Source organism: Monomorium pharaonis, unplaced genomic scaffold, assembly GCF_013373865.1.
Source record: "Monomorium pharaonis isolate MP-MQ-018 unplaced genomic scaffold, ASM1337386v2 scaffold_38, whole genome shotgun sequence".
Classification (NCBI taxonomy): domain Eukaryota; kingdom Metazoa; phylum Arthropoda; class Insecta; order Hymenoptera; family Formicidae; genus Monomorium; species Monomorium pharaonis.
In genome coordinates, this window is record NW_023415670.1 from 10904 (window position 1) to 32767 (window position 21864).

A 21864-nucleotide genomic window follows, 5' to 3' on the forward strand; every position below is an offset into this window, starting at 1 on the left:
TTTAATAAACCGTCGAATTTAAATGCTTGAATAGATTTTTATTGCAAACAATTCGAAAGATGAGAATTTTAATTGTGCGTCGATATAGCAAAGGAACATTGCTAGAATCTTTATCTATTACACCGCAAAAAAGAAATCAAAATATTCAGAAATAAATGTTACCTGTGACGTCCTCATTGATATTTATTATTTAAAATGTAATTGTAATGGAATATAAATTTCTATAAAATATATCTTGCTTTTTTATCAATTGATTTATTTGCTAAAAATAAAATCTTATTTCACTGTATTTAAATAAAGATTTATTTCAGTGAAAGAAATTTCTATCTCACAAAAAATTTTTAAGCATCTTTTTGTCAGTGTAACGTTTATTTTACTCTCTTCGACCAGCTTCAGGTGAGATTTCGCTTTAAAACAACTTCAGGTCGACAATGCTGTATTGTTCAAACAAAATTCGAATTTGCCACAAGAATCTTATAATCTCAAGCATGGTATTCAATGTTGAAAATTGAAGAATGATGCTCAATGAATTCTGATAACGTTTTATTTAACTCATCCACCCGCAATATTGCGTTCGATTATCAAATGCCCGGCGTACTACCTCGAGTCACTCTTCACACGCCCCTACTTCGCCCACCGTCCATCAAATTATCGTAAATCGAGCAACTTACCGGAAGAGCCGGCGCTCCCTGGTGTCTACTCGCTCCTGCCGTTCTTCGCCGCCGACGCAGAGAGAAATTGCTGCACCACGCGAATGCGGAAGACCGCGCCTGGCCGCACGCGAAAACGCGGAGGTGAGCGTTGGTGAGTCCGAGACGGCACTAGTCGCGTCTTGACGGTAGCGAAGCTGCTATGAGACTGCACAGGAGATGCACGGCGCGCGTCAATGAAAGCGCGCCGCGTCGCACCTCCGCCCCGCTGCGCCGGCCGTAACGGAGTCCCGCGCGCACCTTCGTACGGACGACACGCGCAGCGTCAAGTTCGCCCAATAACAGCGCCGAAGCAAAAGTATCCTCTGTCCACCTGTGTAAAAATAATACGTGCTTTATTTGAGACTGTATGACGCACATTTTCAAATTGAAAAAAATTACGGATTGTTTTATATTGCATTCAAAAGTAATACAAAGAATTTGGCTGCAATTTTGAACCTGGATCAAAAATTATCAATAAGAAGTAACAACGTGTTCTAATGGAAATCTAATTTAAAATATATTAACAAAAATCTGTGTTAAAAAAAATATAAGTATTCAAAATGACTTTATGCAAAATTTTATTGCGATGCAGACATTGGTTGTTTTAAATAAACAAAATTTGTTTATCTATTTAAAGAATAACTAAGAATCTCAATTAAATTTTATCTAAACCATTTTCATTATTTAAAATACTTATTTTAAAAAATAATATTTTTATCATTATTTTTTAAAAGCAATTTTTAATAACAAATTTGTTATTAAATAAAAATACAATACCATTCACATAACTTTCATATGTATATAGTTTATTTAAAATATATAAATATTAACACAATTCCAATATCAATTTACTTTGCAGCGTCTGTGATACATCCTTGTAATTTATCTCAAAATTTACTTACATAGCTCAAGTCTTCGTAATGTAAAAATAAACAAGAAGTAAATAAATTTATGAATGTGAATCATCCCCGTTATCTTTTAATATCTCTTTTCTTATCTCCTCGCGTCGCAATTTTATTTAATTCTGCAATTCGCGCAGGAACGAGTGATGTGCGAATGATTTTCACAAAGTTTTACAACACACTCGCACAACACACCGGAAGCGCAAATATATTGCACAGCCAACTTAGTAATTGCATAAAGGAGAAATCTCGGTCTTGATTTCATTAAGAAAACTGCTATCTGATACAGATCCTATCGTGCAAAAAGTTTAATTAAAAAATTTTCCAATTTCAAGTAAAATTACGTTATTAAAGCTATAGCACGTGTTCTTTAAATATGCACATTTATTTCGCGACTGATACAATATGGAAAAATTAACGCTCATTGTTAACTTAGGAAAAGTTTAATTATATAATTTGCGTTACACGATTTTCCACATTATATTCGAAATAATTACGCACAAGTTTAACATCCTTTCTATTTACAGTATAAAAAATAAAAATATTTAATGTAGTTTAAATATTCGGGATTTTAAAGATAGGAAAATTTAAAATTAAATTTAAAATGAAAGAATTATAGAATGTTTTTAATAAAGAAATTGTGTATAATATTTTCACTTGTTGATAAAATTTAATGGGTTTATCGAAGATTTTAATCATTTAATGAAAAAAAGAATAAATTACTCACTATTTCAAAGAATCCAAGTCTAACGTTAGATCGTAGACAGCTTCAACAAGTCGCGTGCAGGACATCTATGCGTTTCAGGTGAATGTATCGACGTCACCTAGTTTTAATCGTCGTTTTCCGTAGCTCACGTATCGTCTGCAAAAAAGATTTATCGCGTTTGAGAAACTTTTGTCCAAAGGCTTATCCGAGAGACAAGCGAAAAACTGTTTTGGTAGTTTGCGTCCCTGGTTATCCGTCGTGCTATTAAGCTTTCATTTCCTTGTTCGGTTCCTTATTGCGTCCCCATTGTCCTCATCGTCATAACATGTTTTCTCGCCTACCTATTTGCGGGTTAACATACACAGCCTAGACGCTTCCTTGGTTCGTGAAAGAGTTTTCCCGACCCTTCTTCCTTTAATAATCTTATTACGTAAAATCGATATGCAAAAAGCCCTGAGAGAATGTCGTGACGCAGCTTTCTCGTAAACGTCATTACCTACTCGTTTTAAATGTCGTTACGTCAAAGAATATGCAATGCTTTTATCACGCTATTTACACGTTAACATCGATTTATGACGTAGACGACGTGAGACGACGTAATAAATGTTCTAAGTTTATCCCATTCATGAAACAGACTTTTTAATAAAGTCCTACGACATTCCATTTATAATAATGTTTTTAATAAAGCTTGATAGTAGTACAATTTTTTGTTATATAATGCAATAAAAAAATAATTGCTACTACACTTATAAAAAATAATACTATTTCAGCTTTAATTGATAAAGAAATAAACTTTTCCTCAATACAATGGCAATATATGATTTCCAATTGTAAACATTTTCTCAATATATAACAATAATTCTTTATTCTTGAGCATTGTATTTGTCATTGTGCAGCTCATCTTATTGCGTTATGCAACTAGCAAAGTTGCTTAGTAATGTTCTTATATATGATGACAAATGACATCGAACAGAAAAGAAAGCTCCCAACCTTTTTGGCATCGTCCAACGTTGTGGGAACGTAGTGGGCATTGATCGCTTGCGCCATAGTACAGTAGTCACGATACAAGACATATTGATCTTTCAACCAACGCCTAATCGCCAAAACTCTCTCACGATACTGATCGTTCGGCTTCGACTCCAAGTTGTTTAAGTCTGAAAAAATGTTTGAAAAAAGATATTCCATGCTTTCAATATACGCGTGAATAAACCGAGGATAAATATCTACGCGTAAAATATATTTCAAAATATATTGATATTTGAAATATATTTTGAATACATTTGAATGCATTTGTACATAATGCCTCTATTTAAATGCGAAATGAATTTAATGCATTCGGCATACGACTCAACCGCGATCGGTCTACGTTCTCATTGTTTCGATACAATGCGGATTCCTTCTATTCAATGCTAGAGTCGCAATTGTTGCGCATTCGCCGTAGCACGACTCACCACTTCGGGCGTATTCATTAAAATGACATAAATCGCGAAATGAATCAAAAAGGAAAAAATATACAAAATAAAATTTGTAATTAAAGAAAAGAATCCTTAATTAATGATAAATACATAGACGGTATAATAATTGTCAATCTACACACTTATCCACGAGAAATAAAACAAGGAAATTTTTTGCCAAAACTAAAAAGCAGGTGATAATAATCGATAATTATCGATCAATATTTATAAAGATTATTAAAGATGTTAATTATAAAAATACATTAAGATATCTTTGCTTAAATTTGTTAATTACCAGGCTGCGTAAATTCTGCGAGCTTTGGGAATTCCAAAGGTTTGAAATAGCTCCGAGTAGAGCCCGATTCTAGTCTTAAGTCCTTCAATTTGTGTAGATACTTTTGGAGGTCTTCCCGTTCTTCTTGCAATCTCAGTTCGACAATCCGCTTTTGAAGTCCGCGTGTTTGTTTCCCATTAAAGTTCAAAGCTTTGTCTTCCTTACAACTTTCCTTGCCATTGCGAGTTTCGATTGACTTTGAATTCGTTGTTCTCACTCCTTTCTTCTTCCTCTTAGTATTATGTTTATGACAATTATAATTAGACTGAAAACATTATTAGAAATCATGAAATAGCTACTTTTCTTGCCAAAATACGTTATGTAACTTTTGCGTAATTTTTCGACGTTGCAAAAGTTAAATGGAGATTTAAATAATAAAGTATTAATATATTATTATTCTCAAACTGGATTTAGTAATCGCGAAATAATCTGAAAATGATCTCGAAGATTTAGGATAATAGAAAAATAATTTCGGATAGTTTCTACAGAAATCTAACATCAATTATGTAAAAGAAGAGAAAGATTTAATGTCAAAAAAGACAGAGGCTACTGCGGTATTAGATGAATAAAAAATATAGAATATAATACCACTTTGTTTTTTTCTTTCGAACAACGGCAACTTTCGTTTTCTTCTCTTCTCGTCACTTTTCTTGTTTTCAGTGCATTGTGGAGTTCGAACACGGTTTTATTATCGTAGGAGCTTTCCGACACTTCCGTCGCGGTTTTCGAGTTTGTGTGTTTCTTGGCCAGGTTTTTGTGCGATTTTCTCAGTATATATTCGACGTCCTGTGAAATTTCTTGATTCAAGCTCTTTTCGGAAACCTCTTGCCTTTTCTTCCCGTTATCCTCTAACGACAAATTAGATTTTACCGACTCAATCCAGTTCTTGTCATTCGCTACCGGCAATTCGGTAACATCTATCACTGCACGTTCTCTCGCTCTGTTCGATGCTCCCCCGTACTCATTCCGGCCGCTTTCTTGCCGGACAGTAGTCATCCCTGAAGATTTTTTTTTCTCATTCATCTTCGTCACGTCGTCGGTCGACGACTCCGAAGAATCCGATGTGTTCTTATTGAAATTTACGACTGAAAGATTTGCCATACCGATCGCATTATCACTTTATCATCATCACGGCAATATATTTAAAAGCTCTTAAAGTAAGAAAAAGTTACATATTTTAATGCATATTTAAGATTACAAATCATAAAAAAATTATATTTTATTTGTAAAATTATATTGTATTTGTAGAAATTGAAAAATATAATGTTTCGTGAAATAATATTTTGAAATAGATTTCCTAATATTTTGACATTTTGTTGGAGCAACTCCAATTCTGATCCTGCCAATTATTTATAACAGTTTATTCATTTTACCGTTTGAAACATTCTCGTTTCGAAACAATGCCTTTCGATGCTGATAATGTCTTTTTTGGTTCCTTGAGTCGAAAGATTGGCACAATTTCATCGAATGTACAGTCACGTCATTTAGATTCGTGATGATGCTTTCACTGACGTAGTTCGATGATCCTGAATCAATCTTGATTAAACTTAGTTTTGGCGTCACATTAAGTGCGATAATTGATCCGTCTCTGCAATCGAATAAAGTATTCCACAAAATTATTTTTAAATTGATAAAAGTTCATCGTTTCAAGTATATCAACACTTTGCCACTTTGCTTTTTATGCTCGTGATAATAAATCACTGATAATGATCACGGCGTATGCCTTGAGCTATCTGATCTTTTTTATCGCTAAGTTAAAACACTATCTTATCTCTGTTACAATGTTTCGAGAATCAATTATACTTGCAAATTTACATCATTTACATTTAAATTTTAATTTTAACTTAGAAATAAATTAAAATTATTAAAATCTCATAAATAAACATTAATTATTATTTTCAGATTATTAAAATAATAAAATTCAATGTATAATCGTAAATTTAAAATATATTTATAAAAAATATATATTTCTTTAGAAAAATACAATTGTGAAATAATATATTAATTTAACATATTAATATTAATATATTAAATTACCTGTGTTTCTTAGCATTGTCCTGATAAGACCCATATTCTGAAATATTGATTTTCTTCACCCTAGACTTCACTCCATCAACCACTTCATTTTTTTCATTAATCATTTCCTCCCACTGCGATCGAATTGTTGAGCTGGAAATATCCTCGAAGGTGTCGTTTACATACCCATTTTCAGTCATTAGACCTTTCGAGCTGTTTGAAATTATTATGGAAATGTTTTCATGTGTTAGATCTTTAGAGCCTTTGTAATCTTCAATTTTAGCTGTAGAGTTTTTCTCGGCGTGGGAAAGTTCCGAAATAATTTCACTGCCATTCTCCATCGTGTCGATCGACTCCTCGACAATGCTATCGTCGCGCGAAGATCCCATATCATTCGAGTGGTCTCGAATTTTAGAATCCTCCTCTTTCAACTTTTCCATGGTCGCTTTATCCTCAATCTGGTCGCATTTTTTCTGGTCGAGATGCATTCTGGAAATCTTCTCGTTCGATTTTCTGGAAAATCTCAATTGTTCCGCGATTGATGAATTGTCAGATTGCGCTTTCCCCCTTGAGATTTCAGATGATTTGCCGGATTCTCTACTTCCTGCGGACCTCATGGCCATTTTTCTTCTGTCTTCGTGGCCGGAAGATCTGTCGCTGATCGTGAAAGAGTTTCGCTGCAACGTTTTCGAGTACGAGAGTAATTTTGATGGAGTCATCGAGTCATCGAGCACGCTTTCAACCAAACTGGTCTCCAGAATCGTCATTGTGCCCGAGATAAGACTTTCTTGCTTTCCTACAGAACGCGATGATTTATCATCTAATGGAATCGCGGCATCAAGGTCGACATCTGTGGCATCTTTGGCAGAATTTACACTCGTTTTGCTCGGCGTCGTTTTCTCACTCCCCGACGAAAGTTTCGATTCCTCTGTGTCTCCCTCAAATCGAGTGTCCGGCATTTTTATATCAAGCTTGGGTTTTGCAACTTTCGTCGGCGATTCCTTCGATTTTGTCAAGAAATTCTCTAAGGAAACTATCGAGACGCTGCTTATTGAGCTGTCTGCGTCCTATAATTGCAAAATTAGGTTAATGTCGCAACATTGCCACTTATTGAAAAATAATGTAACTATAATCGAAATATCTTTAAAATATTAGGATTAAATGATGAGAACAAGTTACACGTAAAAATAAAAATTATATATATATCATATACAATTAGCAGTTGAACTGCATTACAATTTAAATAATTTTACTATGGAATATTTCCGTTGACTTTTTTTTCTTTTCTTTTTCGGAATGTTTACCTCTTTCCATTTCTGCTCCTTGCGCTTTAGCTTGTATTTTTCCTCGATCTCCTTCAGACGTGCCAGCGCCGCATTAGCTTTTGAGGAGAGCATTTTCCTTCCTTTTTTAGATCCGAGTGTCAGTCGCTAAATTTAGCTAACTGCTTGTGCGTGTGTAACTGTAACACTTGTAAATTTCAATTATTCGCGAAATAATGAGCGAAGAGTGCCTTGATTTTGAAGTGAGTCACGATAAGTCATTCTATTTGTTCTCGCCATGACAAGTTTGTTTTCTCGTTGCCAAGGAAACAGCCTGATATATCAAGCTTGATGTCGATGGCCATCGAGATGGCCATATTAGCCATTAGATTCATTAAATGTGAAATGTATGTACATAAAGATCGATATACATATTTTATAACGAACAGTTTTTATATCGCGCTTTCGAGATGCGAGTCAATTAAGTTTTGATAATTAACGATCGTCTAGTTGTACTTTTACAAGGAATGTAAATATATTTATTGATAAAAGTATGGCGTGTGTTTCAAGCTTTGTTGGATTTTGTATCAGTCGAAAATATTAAAAGCCGAATTTGAAAAGGGACGAAAGGCGATCAACTCCCACTTTTGACGAGCCAACCGAACTTTATACTCAATTGTATGTACATACGTATAAATGTCGCACGAAATATCCAACGTAAAGAAAGATCACTTTCCTTAATTCCTTTACTGGGAATACATCGCGAGATTGTTTCAAACGCGCGCACATCCTGCCAACCGACGGTTTTCGCTACACCGCTATTCCCGCTCAGATTCGGCGGCCATGACTCGTCTGAAACTCTAAAGACTGCACGTCGCACTGCCATATCGACAACAGATAAGCGGGCTGCGATAAATCGGTCCGGCATATGACGTAAAGGTACATGTGGCGCGGCGTGGCGTAGCGAACGGCACGCCAACAAATGCCACGGTGCGGCGCCGCATCGCTGGTTAAGCGTGGTCGGCGCTGATTGGCCGTCGCGTCTCCACCAATCGGCGTCCTCCATCTGTCTGCCTCGGCGGCCGCTAAACTCACCAACCACGTCGCGGAACGGGCATTATCGGCCAGTTCGTCGTGGCGGTAGGTGCCTTTGCGTCGTCGTCGGTTTCCTCGGACTCACGTCGTCGTATCGGCGTCCGAAAATGCGATCCTCCTGCGCGTTCGTCGTACTCCTAGCAGTCGCCGCGGCGACAGCGGAGGTGTATTTGGAGGAGAAGTTTAACGACGGTGAGTAAACTCTATTAATTTTCCGACCCGGCTCGGCCCGGTCGCGAAGAACCGTGGCGGCCGTGACGACGACGACGACTTCTCCCTTTGCCACGAAGACCGTTGCGAATCGGAGTACAGAGTTCGGAGCGATCTCTCGACCGTCGCGAACCACACCCTCGTTTATTCGCCGCGTGCGTTTTCCCACATCTTCCGACTAAGAGAACATCACGCGAAAATGAAGACGATGGCAGGATAACGTTCCTGCCGTAGAAGAGGACGTGGACGCGACACGACGGCGCCTCTCCTCGATAACCGCACGCCCTACCGCGCTCTGTTCAACGGTCACCGGCCGACGTCGTTCGGCGGCCTGTCCATATTTATTTCGCCCGATCGCGAAGTACATATATTTTACGACAGTTAACGCGATGAAAATTTTTGAGGACCGCATCGTGACACGTCGTGTTTCCGCATTTCAAGCCGCATCAGCCATATGTGCCTTGGCGCACCGGAAAGAGGGAGAAAGGAGTAGACGGACGAGAGCGAGAGAAGCATCAAGGCTTTGAACTCCGAGCGGACGACACGCAGTTGGAAGTAGTCTCTCTCTCTCGCGCGGCAGTCGTCGTCGCCGCCGCCGCTGCCGTTGTCGTTGTTGTCGTTGTCGTTGTCGCCGTCGCCGTCGCCGTCGCCGTCGCCGCCGCCGCCGCCACCGCCACCGCCACCTCCGCCGCCACCTCCGCCGTCGACATGACGCCGCACAGATCGATCCGTCGATCTGTGCGCTCAACTCCGGCGGAATCGGATGGTGCGATTATGTGCGGCGGATCGAAGCTCCGCGGAAACCGAGAGTTCGATCTCTGATCCATGGCGAGACGCTCGGCGATGACCGGGCGAAAGCGAACTCTACAGGTCCGTTTGCGTCACCATGTATCTTTCCGTTTTCCTGCGCCTCCATTCCGTTTTTCGGTCTTTCTCTTTCCCTGTCGCTCCATCTCTGTCTCGTGCGAAGCCTCCGCGCCGAGTCTGCCTCACTTTGACTATGGAAAGTAATCGGCGAACGGATCTTCTCGTCTGTGCGTACATTATCCCGTTAAATTCAGGGTCCTATAAGCGTGCGAGAATCATCCCTCCTGCCGCGCACTTCGTCTTTCTTTAAGTCCGTCTCGTTTCAAAGTATGAAGAGAAGTATAATAGATTTTGGTTCTCTTTCTTATAGCTTGATTTTTTGCGAGCAAACGTGGATGAAGTGAGAAGAAAATAAATGCAAAGGAAACAGATACCTTATGTTTACCGGTGACAATAGAAGCGCGACAATTAGCTTGTCTCTTGCGTGTTGAAGTATCGCTAAAATGCACCGGCGAGAGACAGTAGTGTTATATCTTTGCGCTTCCCGACTGCCGGTACAGTTATATCGTCGCCTTCTTAATTTTTAACTGGTTCTCGTTCCTCACATCGTTCCTCATCCTCTTGTTCGTGGTAGAAATTATCTGTGAACATTGCTACTTTTTGTATTTATTATTATTCCAATTATTGAAATTCTAGAAAATATAAACAATTGTTAGTTTTACACGAAAATCGAAAAATATTTTACAACCCGTATAAAAATATTTTTGTCAAAATAAAACTTTTAATAGAATTTTTTTAATTAATAATTGTTATGACATAAAAGTTTTTTACGCATGACTTATTAATAAATGAGACATACAATAAAACATACATTAAATATATATAATAATATATCTATTTTTAATAAATTGAATGTATATGTATAACTAATGAGATATAACAATTGTTATATACTGTTATATGTATATATTTGTTTCACAAAAGAACTGTTGATATTTCAGATTCATGGGAAAAGAATTGGATCTATTCCGAACATCCTGGCAAAGAATTCGGGAAATTTGTTTTAAGCCATGGAAAATTCTGGAATGATGAAGATAATGATAAAGGTATATATCAAAGAAAGGAAAGACATAGATTATTTGTTGTGGAATGAAAAGATCACTTATGTATAACAATTCTCTATATTCAAATTTTTATCAGGTATCCAGACATCACAAGACGCAAGGTTTTATGCTCTCAGTAGAAAATTTACTCCATTTAGTAATAAGGATAAGACCCTTGTTATTCAATTTACTGTGAAGCATGAACAAAATATTGACTGTGGTGGTGGATATGTTAAAGTATTTGACTGTTCTCTCGATCAGAAAGATATGCATGGTGAAAGCCCATATCAGATTATGTTTGGTAAGTTGTCTTATCAAAATTATTAACGATAATAAGTTAGTGATCCCGAGCCTAAGAGTCACTGGTCATACCAATGTATAATTAGTGCTACAGGAACTCGGAAATAAATATTCTTTCATTATGCCCTGCGATATAATTATTACATATTGCAGGTACCAGAAAAGATACATTTATTATGTACTAATTAGCTTAGATAAAGCTCATATTATCTTGTTTGTTTGCATAAAAGTGACGTGAGCTAATTTAGAAATGATTATATGTGAAATGATACAACAATTAAATATATGTAATATATATTACATATATTTATACTTATCCTCTTTCTATTATTAGTTAGCAATTTCAATTCTACAATATATTTATCTTTATACAGGACCGGATATTTGTGGACCTGGAACCAAAAAGGTCCATGTCATCTTTAGTTACAAAGGAAAGAATCTTCTAATCAATAAGGATATTCGTTGTAAGGATGACATTTACACGCATTTGTACACTTTAATTGTCAAACCTGATAACACCTACAAGGTAAATATATGTCACATATAAAATTATAATTATTATAAATGTGATCGAGCCTAGAGTCACATGTCTTCACTAATTGCCGTGGAGGATAGGTGCTACAGGATCTCGTAAAGCAATGATTATCTTGTTTGTTAATTTTAGTGATATCGCTCATTAAATATTTTCAATCAAGATCAACATGTTACACCAATAATATTGCACTTAATGAAATTTTATTCGATTCGGTTCTTCAACAAAAATATTTTTAGGTGCTTATTGATAATGAGGAAGTTGAATCCGGCGAGTTGGAAGCAGATTGGAGCTTCTTACCTCCAAAAAAAATTAAAGATCCATCTCAGAGCAAGCCCGCAGATTGGGACGACAAACCCAGCATCGACGATCCCAATGATAAGAAACCTGAGGATTGGGACAAGCCTGAGCATATTCCCGATCCTGAAGCGGTTAAACCCGAGGATTGGGATGACGAGATGGACGGCGAATGGGAAGCGCCTATGATTGACAATCCCGATTATAAGGTTCGTATACTGAAACGAACATTTATAAATTTATCAGTTTGTTTATCATAGCTTTTAAAATTATGCAAATTCTCAGGGCGAATGGAAACCGAAACAAATCGACAATCCCAATTACAAAGGACCATGGATCCATCCTGAGATCGATAACCCCGAATACACGCCCGATCCTGAGTTGTACAAGCGCGATGAGATCTGCGCTATCGGTTTTGATCTGTGGCAAGTTAAATCCGGTACCATTTTCGATAACGTTCTGATTACCGACGATTCAGAACTTGCACGCAAATTTGGAGAAGATGTCTGGAAACCCACCTTTGTAAGCACTCACTCATCGTAGTTTTTTTCTTTTTTCATTTACTTACTGATATATAACTCATGACATTGTTCTATAACACATTATAGATTTAATAAATTTTAAAGAATAAACTATATGTAAAGATATTTTGCTTATTCTGCAAATTGTAGGAAGGTGAGAAGAAGATGAAGGAGGCGCAGGATGAGGAGGAGAGGAAACGAAGAGATGCGGAGGCTAAGGAAAACGAAGATAATAAGGATGATGAGGACGACGAAGACGTGGACGAAGAAGAACAGACTCAACCAGATACCGAAGTAAGTGTCGACTATATATATCTATGACTCTGTGAATCTATGACGTCTTACTTTAATAAGATTTTACAATTACATCTGCGTATGATGTTCATATATTTCCGATATCTTTTGATATCTGACGAGAAAACAATTGGAATTCCTCGTTTCTGAATATAAACACTTCTAATAGATCCTTTCAATTTTTGTACGCCTCAATGATATTAACGGTTTTGTTTCTTTTTTTTACAGAATCATGACGAATTGTAAATAAATGTGTGTCGCGTGTGGACGTAAACACACAGACTGTATTCCAAGAGCTACATGGTCGCGACATACACTGAATCCTCCTACAGGCACAAAATTGTAATCTAAAGACACAAATAGTAAAAGAGCAGGATAATACGTCGATTACGTCATCCGCTGCCTTGTCCACGAGAACATTACATTAAATTTTGTTTTAAGCTTCTAAACCAAATTTCGCCGGTTTTTTCAACGTTTCGCTAGTGTTTTTGGCCTTGGTACCACAGCGCCTAAAACATTCTTAATCGCCCAGAAACTTTCGAGTGAGTTTATTATCCTAAAGTATTACATGCTTAGAGATCAAGTGATCGACATTTTTGCGAAGTGTGTGCTATGGAATACGAAAGAACGGATAAAAAAATAGAAAAAAGAAAAAAAGAAGTGTAGAGAAGAGGAAAACGAGAAGAGAGTCGTCTATCCCGTGTCTACCATCGACGCAGCTCCACAAAAGACTCTAAGTTGTTCCGTTTTTGTTTGTCAAGTGTTTTTATATACATTAAAAAGTAAATTGAAATGTAATTTAAATAACTCGATATTATATATAATATATACATTACTTCAATTTCCGTACAATGTACGCATGATTCAAAAAAAGAGAAAACTCGCTCCACTTATAAGAACGAAAAAAACGTAAGAATGATAGATGTGTGCAAATGTGACTGAATGATAATAATTGGTATGATTATGTATCAGAGGCAGTCCAATAACCGTGTAATAAAATAAATAAGACTTTTTCTAGATGTGCTCAGGCGTTTATTTTCGTGGCGCCTCAAGCGCTCACCTCGATCGAATGCGAAAACCCAATCCTGTTGCTGATCCATTTTCATCATTTAGTAGTAATAATATGTACGAATCGATTGTGCAAATTGCTTCCAATTACCACTGTATATGTACATACATGCATATACACGCTATTTTATTATATCATGTTCGAATATAATTAATCTTGTAACTCCATTTTTATATCGGAAAATAAACATCATTTTTCTTCGAAACAACTATCTTGTGACTTACGAATTTTTTTTTGGTATAGCGTGACTTAATAGAACAGATTTATCTCGTAGATTGACGAACTAACAGAGCTGTAGTGATATAATAAATTCATCATTTACGTAGACATATCGCTCACAGAGCGAATAAAAATGATTTATATTATAAATAACAGTAAGACGATAACTAAGATACGATCGACGTCAAAATGTTTGAAATACTATTTTTTAATGTAATTCTCCGGGTACATATCCGATAGAGAATTGGGATATATGGGATTAATTAAAAAATAAATTATTTTCGACGTCGACTATACATACAAATACTTATATTGCAAGATTTCTATCTACCTATTTAATTTCAGTCTGCTTCATACCGTCCTCGCGAGAAAGCCAATTAGCATGAAACGTATCTTCTCGGCTTTTTCTATATATAAATAATTTTATAAAAGAGAGTTCTACACACATTGAGTCGAAAGCCAGTCGAGACCTTGCAACACACCGCTGGCATTGGTAACTACTGATGAGCTTTGAATGTGCCAAATTCTCGCACAACAAAGTTTATGCAAACCAAATATATCAACCAGTTCCTCTACACTAGCACAACCAGAAACGTCCTAAAAAAAAAAGTGTTTACTTAGGACTTATGCAAATATTTTACAATAAAAATGTGAAAACATTACATTTACCTGTTTATTAGCATAGATTAAAAGTAGATCATCCTTTAATTCTTGTTCATAAAGTATTTTTGATAATTCTTTTCGTGCCTCTTCGAAGCGAGACCTATCGCTAGCGTCGACCACAAAAATAATGGCTTGTGTATTATGATAATAATGTTTCCACAGTGGCCTGAACTTTTTATGACCACTAACATCCCAGAGAGTAAATACGAGATTCATGTATTCCAAGCTTTCGACGTTGAAACCAATAGTAGGAATTGGTGGATTTGATAACGTAACGCCTCGCATGGCAGATAAAATGCTTGTTTTTCCCACCCCATCTAATCCCAGGATTACTACACGCATGTCAATCTTTGTTCCAATGTGTATCCTGTTATCCTGTCATAAAATAAAGCATTAAAATGGAACTAATTTATTAATTTTAGATTTAATTTGTTAATTAAAAAAAGATAAGATGTTAAAGCAAATCGCATAATTTAATATTTTGCTCTCTAGATTTCCATTGAAAAAATTAAAAGAATTTCAAATACTTTAAAAATCAAGATTAATATATGTAAATTTACCATAATTATTTTCTAATATTGCCTTGTAAATCATATTACTCAAAATAAGAGTTTTCCTTTAAAAAAAAAGAAAAAAAAACAATCAAAATAAATTATATATCATTCATTCCACCAAAATGGAAAATTATTTACGAACCCTGCTAAATATAATGGGAATGGAGGACTCGGGACTGAGAAAATCCGGTCCTAATTGCGCATAATGCTGCTGCTGTTGCTCCAGTGTCGCCAGCACTTCCTTGACCTTCTCTGAGCTGCTCAGCAATTTCCAATCTTCGGAATCGAGTATGCTTTCGCATTGGATACATATCCCAGCCACTTGTGATCTCGTGGTCGTGAGATCCTTTTGTTGTTGTCTCAATGCGCAAAGTCTACCACGAGTCTCTGTCTCGATGTACGTCATTGCTGTTTTTTCTTGTTCAGCCAAAACAGCACGTAATTCCTCAAAATGATACCGTACCCTCCTTCTCGCGTCTTCGATTGCCCAGCCTTCCAATTCTTCGATTACTATTTCTGAAGATATAAGAATATAAATTGAGAAAAAATAAAATGATAAAATATGAATTGGAAAGTTGTATAAAAATATTTAGAAGTTGAAAATAATTTTTATTAATTAAGTTATTTTGATTACATTTGTTTTTTTCCTAAATCGTAAAAATTAGATATAATTTTAGAGAAAAAACAGAAAATGAGAAATACCTATCTTGTGTGCAGTATCTCTCATGCTTTCCATAAACTGTGTCATCTTTTGCAATGCCGCGATAATGGTTTTCCTGATATTCTCCGCTTCCTCCTCGACTAATGCTGGCTAATAATTTTAAACGTAGGTAAGACATTGACAAAAACGTATCAGCTAGCAAAAAGAGATTATAAATTAATGTTACCTTGTGTGTACTGTGCTTGCCATACTCTTTACACAAGTAGCACATTAAAGAATTGTGACAACCTTCTTGAGTGCACGTGAACTCAGCTACGTGCGCCGTGTGTATCGGACAGCGAGGCTTCTCGCGTGGTTTTTCCGACAGAGGCACGCGTCTGTGTTTGCCCAATGTCTTAGATGAGTGTGTGGCGGTGTCACATGCCTCACATAAATGCGTGGCACAGACAGTGCAATAGAGAACTGCGGTATGCGTCTCATCCTCGTCGCATGATAGATTTGACTGAAGTCTCTCGCGTTCCAGCACCAGCGTCTTCTGGCTGTTGGATTGCTCCAACCGCTCAAGCAGCTCGATGAGCGCAAAGTTCTTCTTCAGACTGTAAACGCTATTCTCGTGGAGACCTATGGCAGTGGGCTGTCGATCGAAGGGACACAGCAAAAACTGCTGCTCCGACATGCAAGTTCTCAATCGCAGCAGACATGAGTGACATACCGTGTGTCCACAATGCAACAAACGTGGTACCTTCAACCCATCCACTGTAAAAACCTCCTCGCAAACTCGACACTCCAGCACCTGCAAATATTTATACGCATTTTATAAATGTAACTAAATACAATATTTAAAAAAAAAACAGAATAACTGGATAACTGTGATCAAACTCTGATTAACTTGACTGTTGATGAATTCAACTCACAGAAATACGTAACCTAACGTAAAACAAAATTTCTAACATAATTAGTCGTCTAAACTTTCACAACTTTTCAATTGATAAGAAAATTAATAATTTGATCCATCTTGACAAAATACTACGGATATTGGTCGACAAATTGATCTGAATTTGATCGAAGTCACTTTTTGACGAGTTATCATTTCCAAATCTATAAACCGCTTCTTACGTTTGATTTCGGTGCCGTTTTCAGCGAATGCTTCATGTATTTGCTCAGTTGATCCGTGTCCTCGTCCATTGCGAAGATATCGCGACGTTTCGTCTTTCGTTCGAAAATCCGAACGCAGTTTACGCGATTGGAGCGCGAAAAGATTGTCGTTGGAGGTTAACTTCAAACAGTAAACTCGGCTCTGCGCGTGAAAGCAGCTTTAAATCATTAAAGGGCACGGAATTAACGGAATGGCGCAGAGCGGCACCGTATGTGTGCGCAATTATAAACAGGCCGATAAGGACTTTTTTGATCGAATAAATATTAATACTGGCAGTTATTTTATGAACAATTTCTCTGAGTTGAATATTAGACATGTATCTAAGTATAATTTTCCAAGAATTTTTTCTTGTATTCTTTCTAGACTGGTTACTGGATATCCCTATACCAACGCAACAAGATTTAAGTTTGGCTTAATAGATTCACCGGATTGTGAGTGTGGATGTCAGTTGCAGGATATTAATCATATATTTTCGACATGCCCTAATTTGTCACAGAAAAGAAATGACCTTTGTAATAATAAGTTGTTTGAATTAAAACTTTACGCTCCGTTTACGGTAGAGTATCTGATAATAAATCTAAATAAACAGATTGCTAAGGCAATGGTTGGGTTTATAATGGATAGTGGAATTAAGTTATAATGAATGATATCTCTAACTTTTAAATGTAATTTGTTTTATATAATTATGATAATTATCAATCTTATCGAGTTCAAAAGCCAAAGGATTGTCCTTACTAGTTGGAGATAATTAATGCAGTCACCGCATGAGAAATAAGCGAGGAAAAGGAGAAAGAATCAACATTGTAAGGCAGACAATAAGGGCGCAGTCATTCCCCCACGACTGTAGCCCCACTGGTTATATAAAGCGTGGTACTTTGCTCCAAGAAGGGCAGAAATCCATTGGGCGATAAGAAGAAGAAGAAGAAGAAGAAGAAGGTTCCTCTTTGGTAGGAGCATGTCGGGGCGCCCCGACGCGAACATACCATCTGTCTTTGTTATTTACTGCAATTGAACAAAGATAGAGTAAGGTAAGAGAGCACTCCACATGTCTCAGATTTGCTTTGCCGAACGCATTTTATTTATCGCTCTCGCATGTCCGTTCACAACGGAGATGAGACAACTGCTGCGGCACGGCCAATCGACGCAGCCGATTTCGCACGAAGGAACCATTCCGATTGGTCATAATCGCGCGCTCGTGCGATACATCCTAATTTTTATATTTTAAAAGTTTAAAGATTACTATTTTTATTCTGTACACTTTCGCACCGTTATATATATATATATATATATAAAATATATGTACAAGAAATGCGCGACTAAATTTTATTTTTCGTTTTTTTTAATGTCTCTATACAGATAGAATTATGTAAATTGTAAGAGATAAAAAATGATCATGAATGTGCCGCTGCTATCGAGAAATACTATCGAGACTCTGTCTCGAGGATCATATTTGTAAATATCTGGAGAAGTGGAGAGAGAAAAGGCACTATAAAAATATGTTCGTTTTTCTTTTAATTTCAAGAGTTACTCTTGAATGAACTGAAATACCTTTACAGCAAGTACAGGTGTTGACTGCGATGTGTTTCATAAGAATAGCGTGGAGTTAACCTCACTCGAACTTTGCGAGATACGAGAATTCTCCGCTAAGGAATTGTGATGGATTGCCTGAAACAGCAGGCATTTCTGGTGGGAGATATCGATGAGGATATCAATCTATCATTGCCACCCTCTTCCGGGGAGGAATACATCAAACGAGTAGTGTAAGCTAATGTTTCTCTCGATCACTTTTTCTCATTCTCTCCATTTTCCAATATTGTACACCTGCGAATCTTATTCTATTTTATTCTAGAATAGAAGCCAGACAATGCGCGGACGTAGTGGTGGCCGATTTAGATCCGTCATGTGTGAAACAACCGACAAAAGCTTATGTTAAGACTGTAAGTTAATTCCTGTAAATCACATACCTATAATCCTACAATGGTGAAATAAACGTGACTGTAAAAGTTAGCAGGATGTGTTCAAGCACCGGCAAACCTCAAGCCAACTATTGAATGGCAACAATATCAAGTTTCTGACTTTTCTAAGCTGAGGCTATATGTGAGCCAACTGAAGAACGAGATATTAATAGGCAAGCGCAAGTGGAGACCACCTGACATTAATTTGGTAAACAAACCTCATAAAATAAGTTAGTAATAAACTTAAGGTAATCTTAAGTTTTGTTCAATTTGTCTTCAACTTTCCTTGATATTGCAGCCAGACATAAACGATCAAAACGCTTGGGTCAGCTTCTGTTTAGGTGCCGAAGAAAAGATTGAGCCAACACTGAATACTCTGTTTTGTTTTAATCAGTCTAACATAGAACAAGTACTTGAGCATTTAGTGCAATTTGTGGAGACTGAAAGGAGAATTGAATACAAAATAGGCCAGTGGATTTACACGTTACTCGCAATCTTGGAGCAACCATTGCAGCCTGATACTTGTTCCTGCTTGCGTTCACTAGCTCGAGCGTGTTCTGTCATTCGTGTAGATTCTGTAATATTCATTATTTGATCAAGCTGGTTTAGTGTCGTAATACGTTGGAATTAAATCAACCAATATAGTTCTATGCTTAGTAAGAAGAAAACGTGTTTAGAAAGTTTTGTTTGCTTAACTTTACTTGTATCAACAGATTTAATTTTGATATATTTACAAAGAGTGCGTGCCATATAAAAATTTTAAGATCAATGTTCTTTAAGCAAATAAAAAAAATTTTTACAAAAATATTAAACATAACTTCAACTGTGTAGCTTGTCCAAGTGATTAAATTTAATCTTAAATACTCAAGATACAATTTAATACTTCTTTTTTAGAATGATAAATAATAGTAAGAATATAATTGGTTTTTAGTTCCAAAGTATTAATTTTTTAGGTTTAAAAAGAAAAGTTCAGTTTGATGTTTATTATTATTAGCAACCAATTCATTGTTAATAATCTAAATAATATAGGATAAAAGAAGAGAGGACACAAAAGGAAAATGCCAGATTTCTATTAACAAAACATTTTTATTGCATAACTTCCTTTACGTACGTTGCTGCTATTTCGTTCCTGATATTAGAAAAAGGTTCAGGCGATAATAAAAATTCGCATTCGTCGGATTACAAAAGGTTGAGAAAATAAGAGACTGAACTTTTCTTCTAAACTAGCTCGTCGTCTCATTAATATCTACAAAAGTTTACGTCAGAATTTACTAACGTTGTTTTTGCTATCTCGCTTTTTTTATAGAGAGAATTGGATGCGCAGGAGCTGGGAGCGCTGAATTTATTCATCTGTCTAGTAGCGAGATACTTTCGTCAATTAGACTTGGCAGATCCTTGACAATTTCTCATCACACAATTTCTGCATATGATATAATTATTTATGACGTGGCGTGACACTTATTTGTATACATAGCGATCTTTAATAAATTCCACACAAGATTATATTCTGACCTTAGATTCCAAATGTAGAGAATAATACGTTAAGTTTTAAGTTTTGCTTACTCATTACAATCGTGCTTTAAATTACACAGTACCAATTATTAGGGGGGGAGGGGGCTTGATATATAATATAAGGCAATGCTTCAATTAAATAAACTCGTATTACAATAATCAATCGATAAGCGAAAATTGAATGATCTTGAGTGATCCTTAAGCTACGTTCTCTTGGTCCTGGAGTAACGCAGTGGCTAGTCTCTCTAGATCATCGTAACTAAGATTATTCACTTTGTTTTTCAAGTCCTTTATCAGCTCGTTGACTATGGACTCAGTCTCGGAAACCGTGTAGTAATGCCTGAGCACTCGAGTTACCTCTTCTCTCAGCAGATGAACACCCGTTTTCTGTTGGGGTAAGGATCTTGCTTCACTGGAGCCTTCCTCTGCTTTTTTAATCACCAAGAGATTTAACTTACTGCCATCTTTGATACCTGGATAAAAACTTAGGGGATTCTCATCTGAAAACCACCAAATAAAAGAATAGTGATAATGAAAAATTATAGTGATACACAATGCTAAGTGAGATTGTATGTCCTTACCCGCTAAAGTCTTGCCAGTGAGTAATAATCTTTGTTGCGGTACATCAATGCCCAATAGGTCACTCACTTTGTGCTTGAGTTCCAACACTGTCTCCGATGGTAGTATCTAAAATCATGTGTATAACGACTTGAAAATAATCTCTATGAGCAAGTTCTCAAAAGAAACGTTCGAAACTTCGAAAAATAAAACAAACTATGACGTCAGAGAGAAGCTCGTCGTAAAGACGAACCTTGGCATTTTTAATTTCTCAATTAACGAACGTTCGAGCAAGCAAATTTATTTGAGATAAGGATGAACATGTGGAGGCTTCAATATTGCGAATATTAGTCTACGATGAAATTCAGATAGGAAATAATGCATGCTTGATGAGAAAATAAGGGAGCAACGCAACAGCCACGCTGTACTCACGTCAACGACGCACTCTTTCCCCTGCAGCTTCTTTACGATCACTTTCATGATGAGCGACCGAGACGAGGATCGCGGAGACGAATCGTTAGGTGTGCGACGCTTGTGGACGCGTGGGGCGCGTGGCCAAGCGAGATCAGGTTTCTCGGAACAATGATGTCTCCGACTGGACCGACAAAAGCTGGCGCATCTTACTGGCGCTGGAGAGGTTATATTTTGCGTTTGCACGATTCGTGATAGCACGGCGTCATCGGCGTCATCGACTGCACCTTCGTCTTCTTCTCCTTTTTCCTCAGGAGCAACGGCGCGACACGTATATCGATACTGACGTGATCGCCCGAGCGGATATCGATAGCGACAGTGATGCCTCGTGATAATTCCTCCAATCGTCGTCGCACTTCACTGGCATGATACTCCTGTCTCTCCGAATCACTACCGTTGATCCTCAGATCACGCGCGTCAATTTATCTCTCGTGTTCCTTATTCGATTTCCTTTCCTACCTTCTTTCTATCTCCTTTTTTTCTATCGTCGTATCGAGCCGTAGTGGCTCTACGTAGAAGTT

At 36.9% G+C, this 21864-nt stretch overlaps 5 protein-coding genes across 11 annotated transcripts; 2 read left to right on the forward strand and 3 right to left on the reverse strand.

Moving 5' to 3' along the window:
* Positions 1-459: 459 nt before the first annotated feature.
* On the reverse strand, positions 460-7519 carry LOC105834504. 3 transcript variants are annotated; one of them, XM_028193872.2, is made up of 8 exons: positions 7409-7517; positions 6126-7171; positions 5462-5676; positions 4677-5173; positions 4050-4353; positions 3291-3454; positions 2322-2456; positions 460-1023 (listed from the first exon to the last, which is right to left on the reverse strand). In XM_028193872.2, exons 1-7 carry the CDS (start codon positions 7499-7501, stop codon positions 2415-2417), a joined length of 2361 nt encoding a protein of 786 aa, XP_028049673.1. In that variant the 5' UTR covers positions 7502-7517; the 3' UTR covers positions 460-1023; positions 2322-2414. The 3 variants fall into 3 exon arrangements, with proteins under 3 accessions (XP_028049673.1, XP_036150557.1, XP_036150556.1); XM_036294664.1 differs by lacking the exons at positions 460-1023; positions 2322-2456 and having other exon boundaries at positions 2463-3454; positions 4677-4874; positions 4959-5173; XM_036294663.1 differs by lacking the exons at positions 460-1023; positions 2322-2456 and having other exon boundaries at positions 2463-3454; positions 7409-7519.
* Positions 7520-8468: 949 nt separating this feature from the next.
* LOC118644216 (calreticulin-like) lies at positions 8469-13542 on the forward strand. The gene is made up of 8 exons (XM_036294666.1): positions 8469-8653; positions 10480-10584; positions 10679-10882; positions 11256-11407; positions 11653-11919; positions 11996-12232; positions 12382-12525; positions 12754-13542. The coding sequence occupies exons 1-8, from the start codon at positions 8569-8571 to the stop codon at positions 12769-12771; spliced, it is 1212 nt and encodes a 403-aa protein (XP_036150559.1). The 5' UTR covers positions 8469-8568; the 3' UTR covers positions 12772-13542.
* LOC105830555 (E3 ubiquitin-protein ligase TRIM23-like) lies at positions 13535-17676 on the reverse strand. 3 transcript variants are annotated; one of them, XM_012669940.3, is made up of 8 exons: positions 17583-17676; positions 16808-17004; positions 15918-16484; positions 15733-15841; positions 15173-15546; positions 14483-14851; positions 14260-14410; positions 13535-13886 (listed from the first exon to the last, which is right to left on the reverse strand). In XM_012669940.3, the coding sequence occupies exons 2-8, from the start codon at positions 16874-16876 to the stop codon at positions 13858-13860; spliced, it is 1668 nt and encodes a 555-aa protein (XP_012525394.1). In that variant the 5' UTR covers positions 16877-17004; positions 17583-17676; the 3' UTR covers positions 13535-13857. The 3 variants fall into 3 exon arrangements, 2 of the variants coding, with proteins under 2 accessions (XP_012525394.1, XP_036150558.1); XR_001138576.3 differs by having other exon boundaries at positions 14145-14410; positions 16808-17612; XM_036294665.1 differs by having other exon boundaries at positions 16808-17612.
* An 81-nt stretch (positions 17677-17757) lies between these two features.
* LOC105830556 (gem-associated protein 2) lies at positions 17758-20305 on the forward strand. 3 transcript variants are annotated; one of them, XM_012669942.2, is made up of 6 exons: positions 17758-17875; positions 18404-18607; positions 18697-18784; positions 18852-19010; positions 19101-19379; positions 20109-20305. In XM_012669942.2, the coding sequence occupies exons 2-6, from the start codon at positions 18504-18506 to the stop codon at positions 20199-20201; spliced, it is 723 nt and encodes a 240-aa protein (XP_012525396.1). In that variant the 5' UTR covers positions 17758-17875; positions 18404-18503; the 3' UTR covers positions 20202-20305. The 3 variants fall into 3 exon arrangements, with proteins under 3 accessions (XP_012525396.1, XP_036150562.1, XP_036150560.1); XM_036294669.1 differs by lacking the exon at positions 17758-17875 and adding an exon at positions 18210-18330; XM_036294667.1 differs by lacking the exon at positions 17758-17875 and having other exon boundaries at positions 18224-18607.
* Positions 19869-21854, reverse strand: LOC105830558 (ubiquitin-like protein 4A). Its single transcript, XM_012669944.3, has 3 exons — positions 21305-21854; positions 20896-21001; positions 19869-20814 (listed from the first exon to the last, which is right to left on the reverse strand). The coding sequence occupies exons 1-3, from the start codon at positions 21350-21352 to the stop codon at positions 20513-20515; spliced, it is 456 nt and encodes a 151-aa protein (XP_012525398.1). The 5' UTR covers positions 21353-21854; the 3' UTR covers positions 19869-20512.
* Positions 21855-21864: the final 10 nt, after the last annotated feature.

Excerpts from the sequence above, each read along its gene's own strand:
- LOC105834504 (XM_036294663.1), bottom strand. The coding sequence starts at position 7,501 with ATGCTCTCCTCAAAAGCTAATGCGGCGCTGGCACGTCTGAAGGAGATC. Across the intron at positions 7,172-7,408 it reads AGGAGCAGAAATGGAAAGAG|GACGCAGACAGCTCAATAAG; the intron begins GTAAACATTCCG and ends TTGCAATTATAG. Across the intron at positions 5,677-6,125 it reads GACAATGCTAAGAAACACAG|AGACGGATCAATTATCGCAC; the intron begins GTAATTTAATAT and ends ATTCGATTGCAG.
- LOC118644216 (XM_036294666.1), top strand. The coding sequence starts at position 8,569 with ATGCGATCCTCCTGCGCGTTCGTCGTACTCCTAGCAGTCGCCGCGGCG. Across the intron at positions 8,654-10,479 it reads GGAGGAGAAGTTTAACGACG|ATTCATGGGAAAAGAATTGG; the intron begins GTGAGTAAACTC and ends TTGATATTTCAG. Across the intron at positions 11,920-11,995 it reads TTGACAATCCCGATTATAAG|GGCGAATGGAAACCGAAACA; the intron begins GTTCGTATACTG and ends GCAAATTCTCAG.
- LOC105830555 (XM_012669940.3), bottom strand. The coding sequence starts at position 16,876 with ATGGACGAGGACACGGATCAACTGAGCAAATACATGAAGCATTCGCTG. Across the intron at positions 16,485-16,807 it reads AAACGGCACCGAAATCAAAC|GTGCTGGAGTGTCGAGTTTG; the intron begins GTAAGAAGCGGT and ends AAATATTTGCAG. Across the intron at positions 15,547-15,732 it reads AGATACTGCACACAAGATAG|AAATAGTAATCGAAGAATTG; the intron begins GTATTTCTCATT and ends TTATATCTTCAG.
- LOC105830556 (XM_012669942.2), top strand. The coding sequence starts at position 18,504 with ATGGATTGCCTGAAACAGCAGGCATTTCTGGTGGGAGATATCGATGAG. Across the intron at positions 18,608-18,696 it reads GAATACATCAAACGAGTAGT|AATAGAAGCCAGACAATGCG; the intron begins GTAAGCTAATGT and ends ATTTTATTCTAG. Across the intron at positions 19,380-20,108 it reads CTGTCATTCGTGTAGATTCT|AGAGAATTGGATGCGCAGGA; the intron begins GTAATATTCATT and ends CTTTTTTTATAG.
- LOC105830558 (XM_012669944.3), bottom strand. The coding sequence starts at position 21,352 with ATGAAAGTGATCGTAAAGAAGCTGCAGGGGAAAGAGTGCGTCGTTGAC. Across the intron at positions 21,002-21,304 it reads GGAAAGAGTGCGTCGTTGAC|ATACTACCATCGGAGACAGT; the intron begins GTGAGTACAGCG and ends ACATGATTTTAG. Across the intron at positions 20,815-20,895 it reads CACTGGCAAGACTTTAGCGG|ATGAGAATCCCCTAAGTTTT; the intron begins GTAAGGACATAC and ends GGTGGTTTTCAG.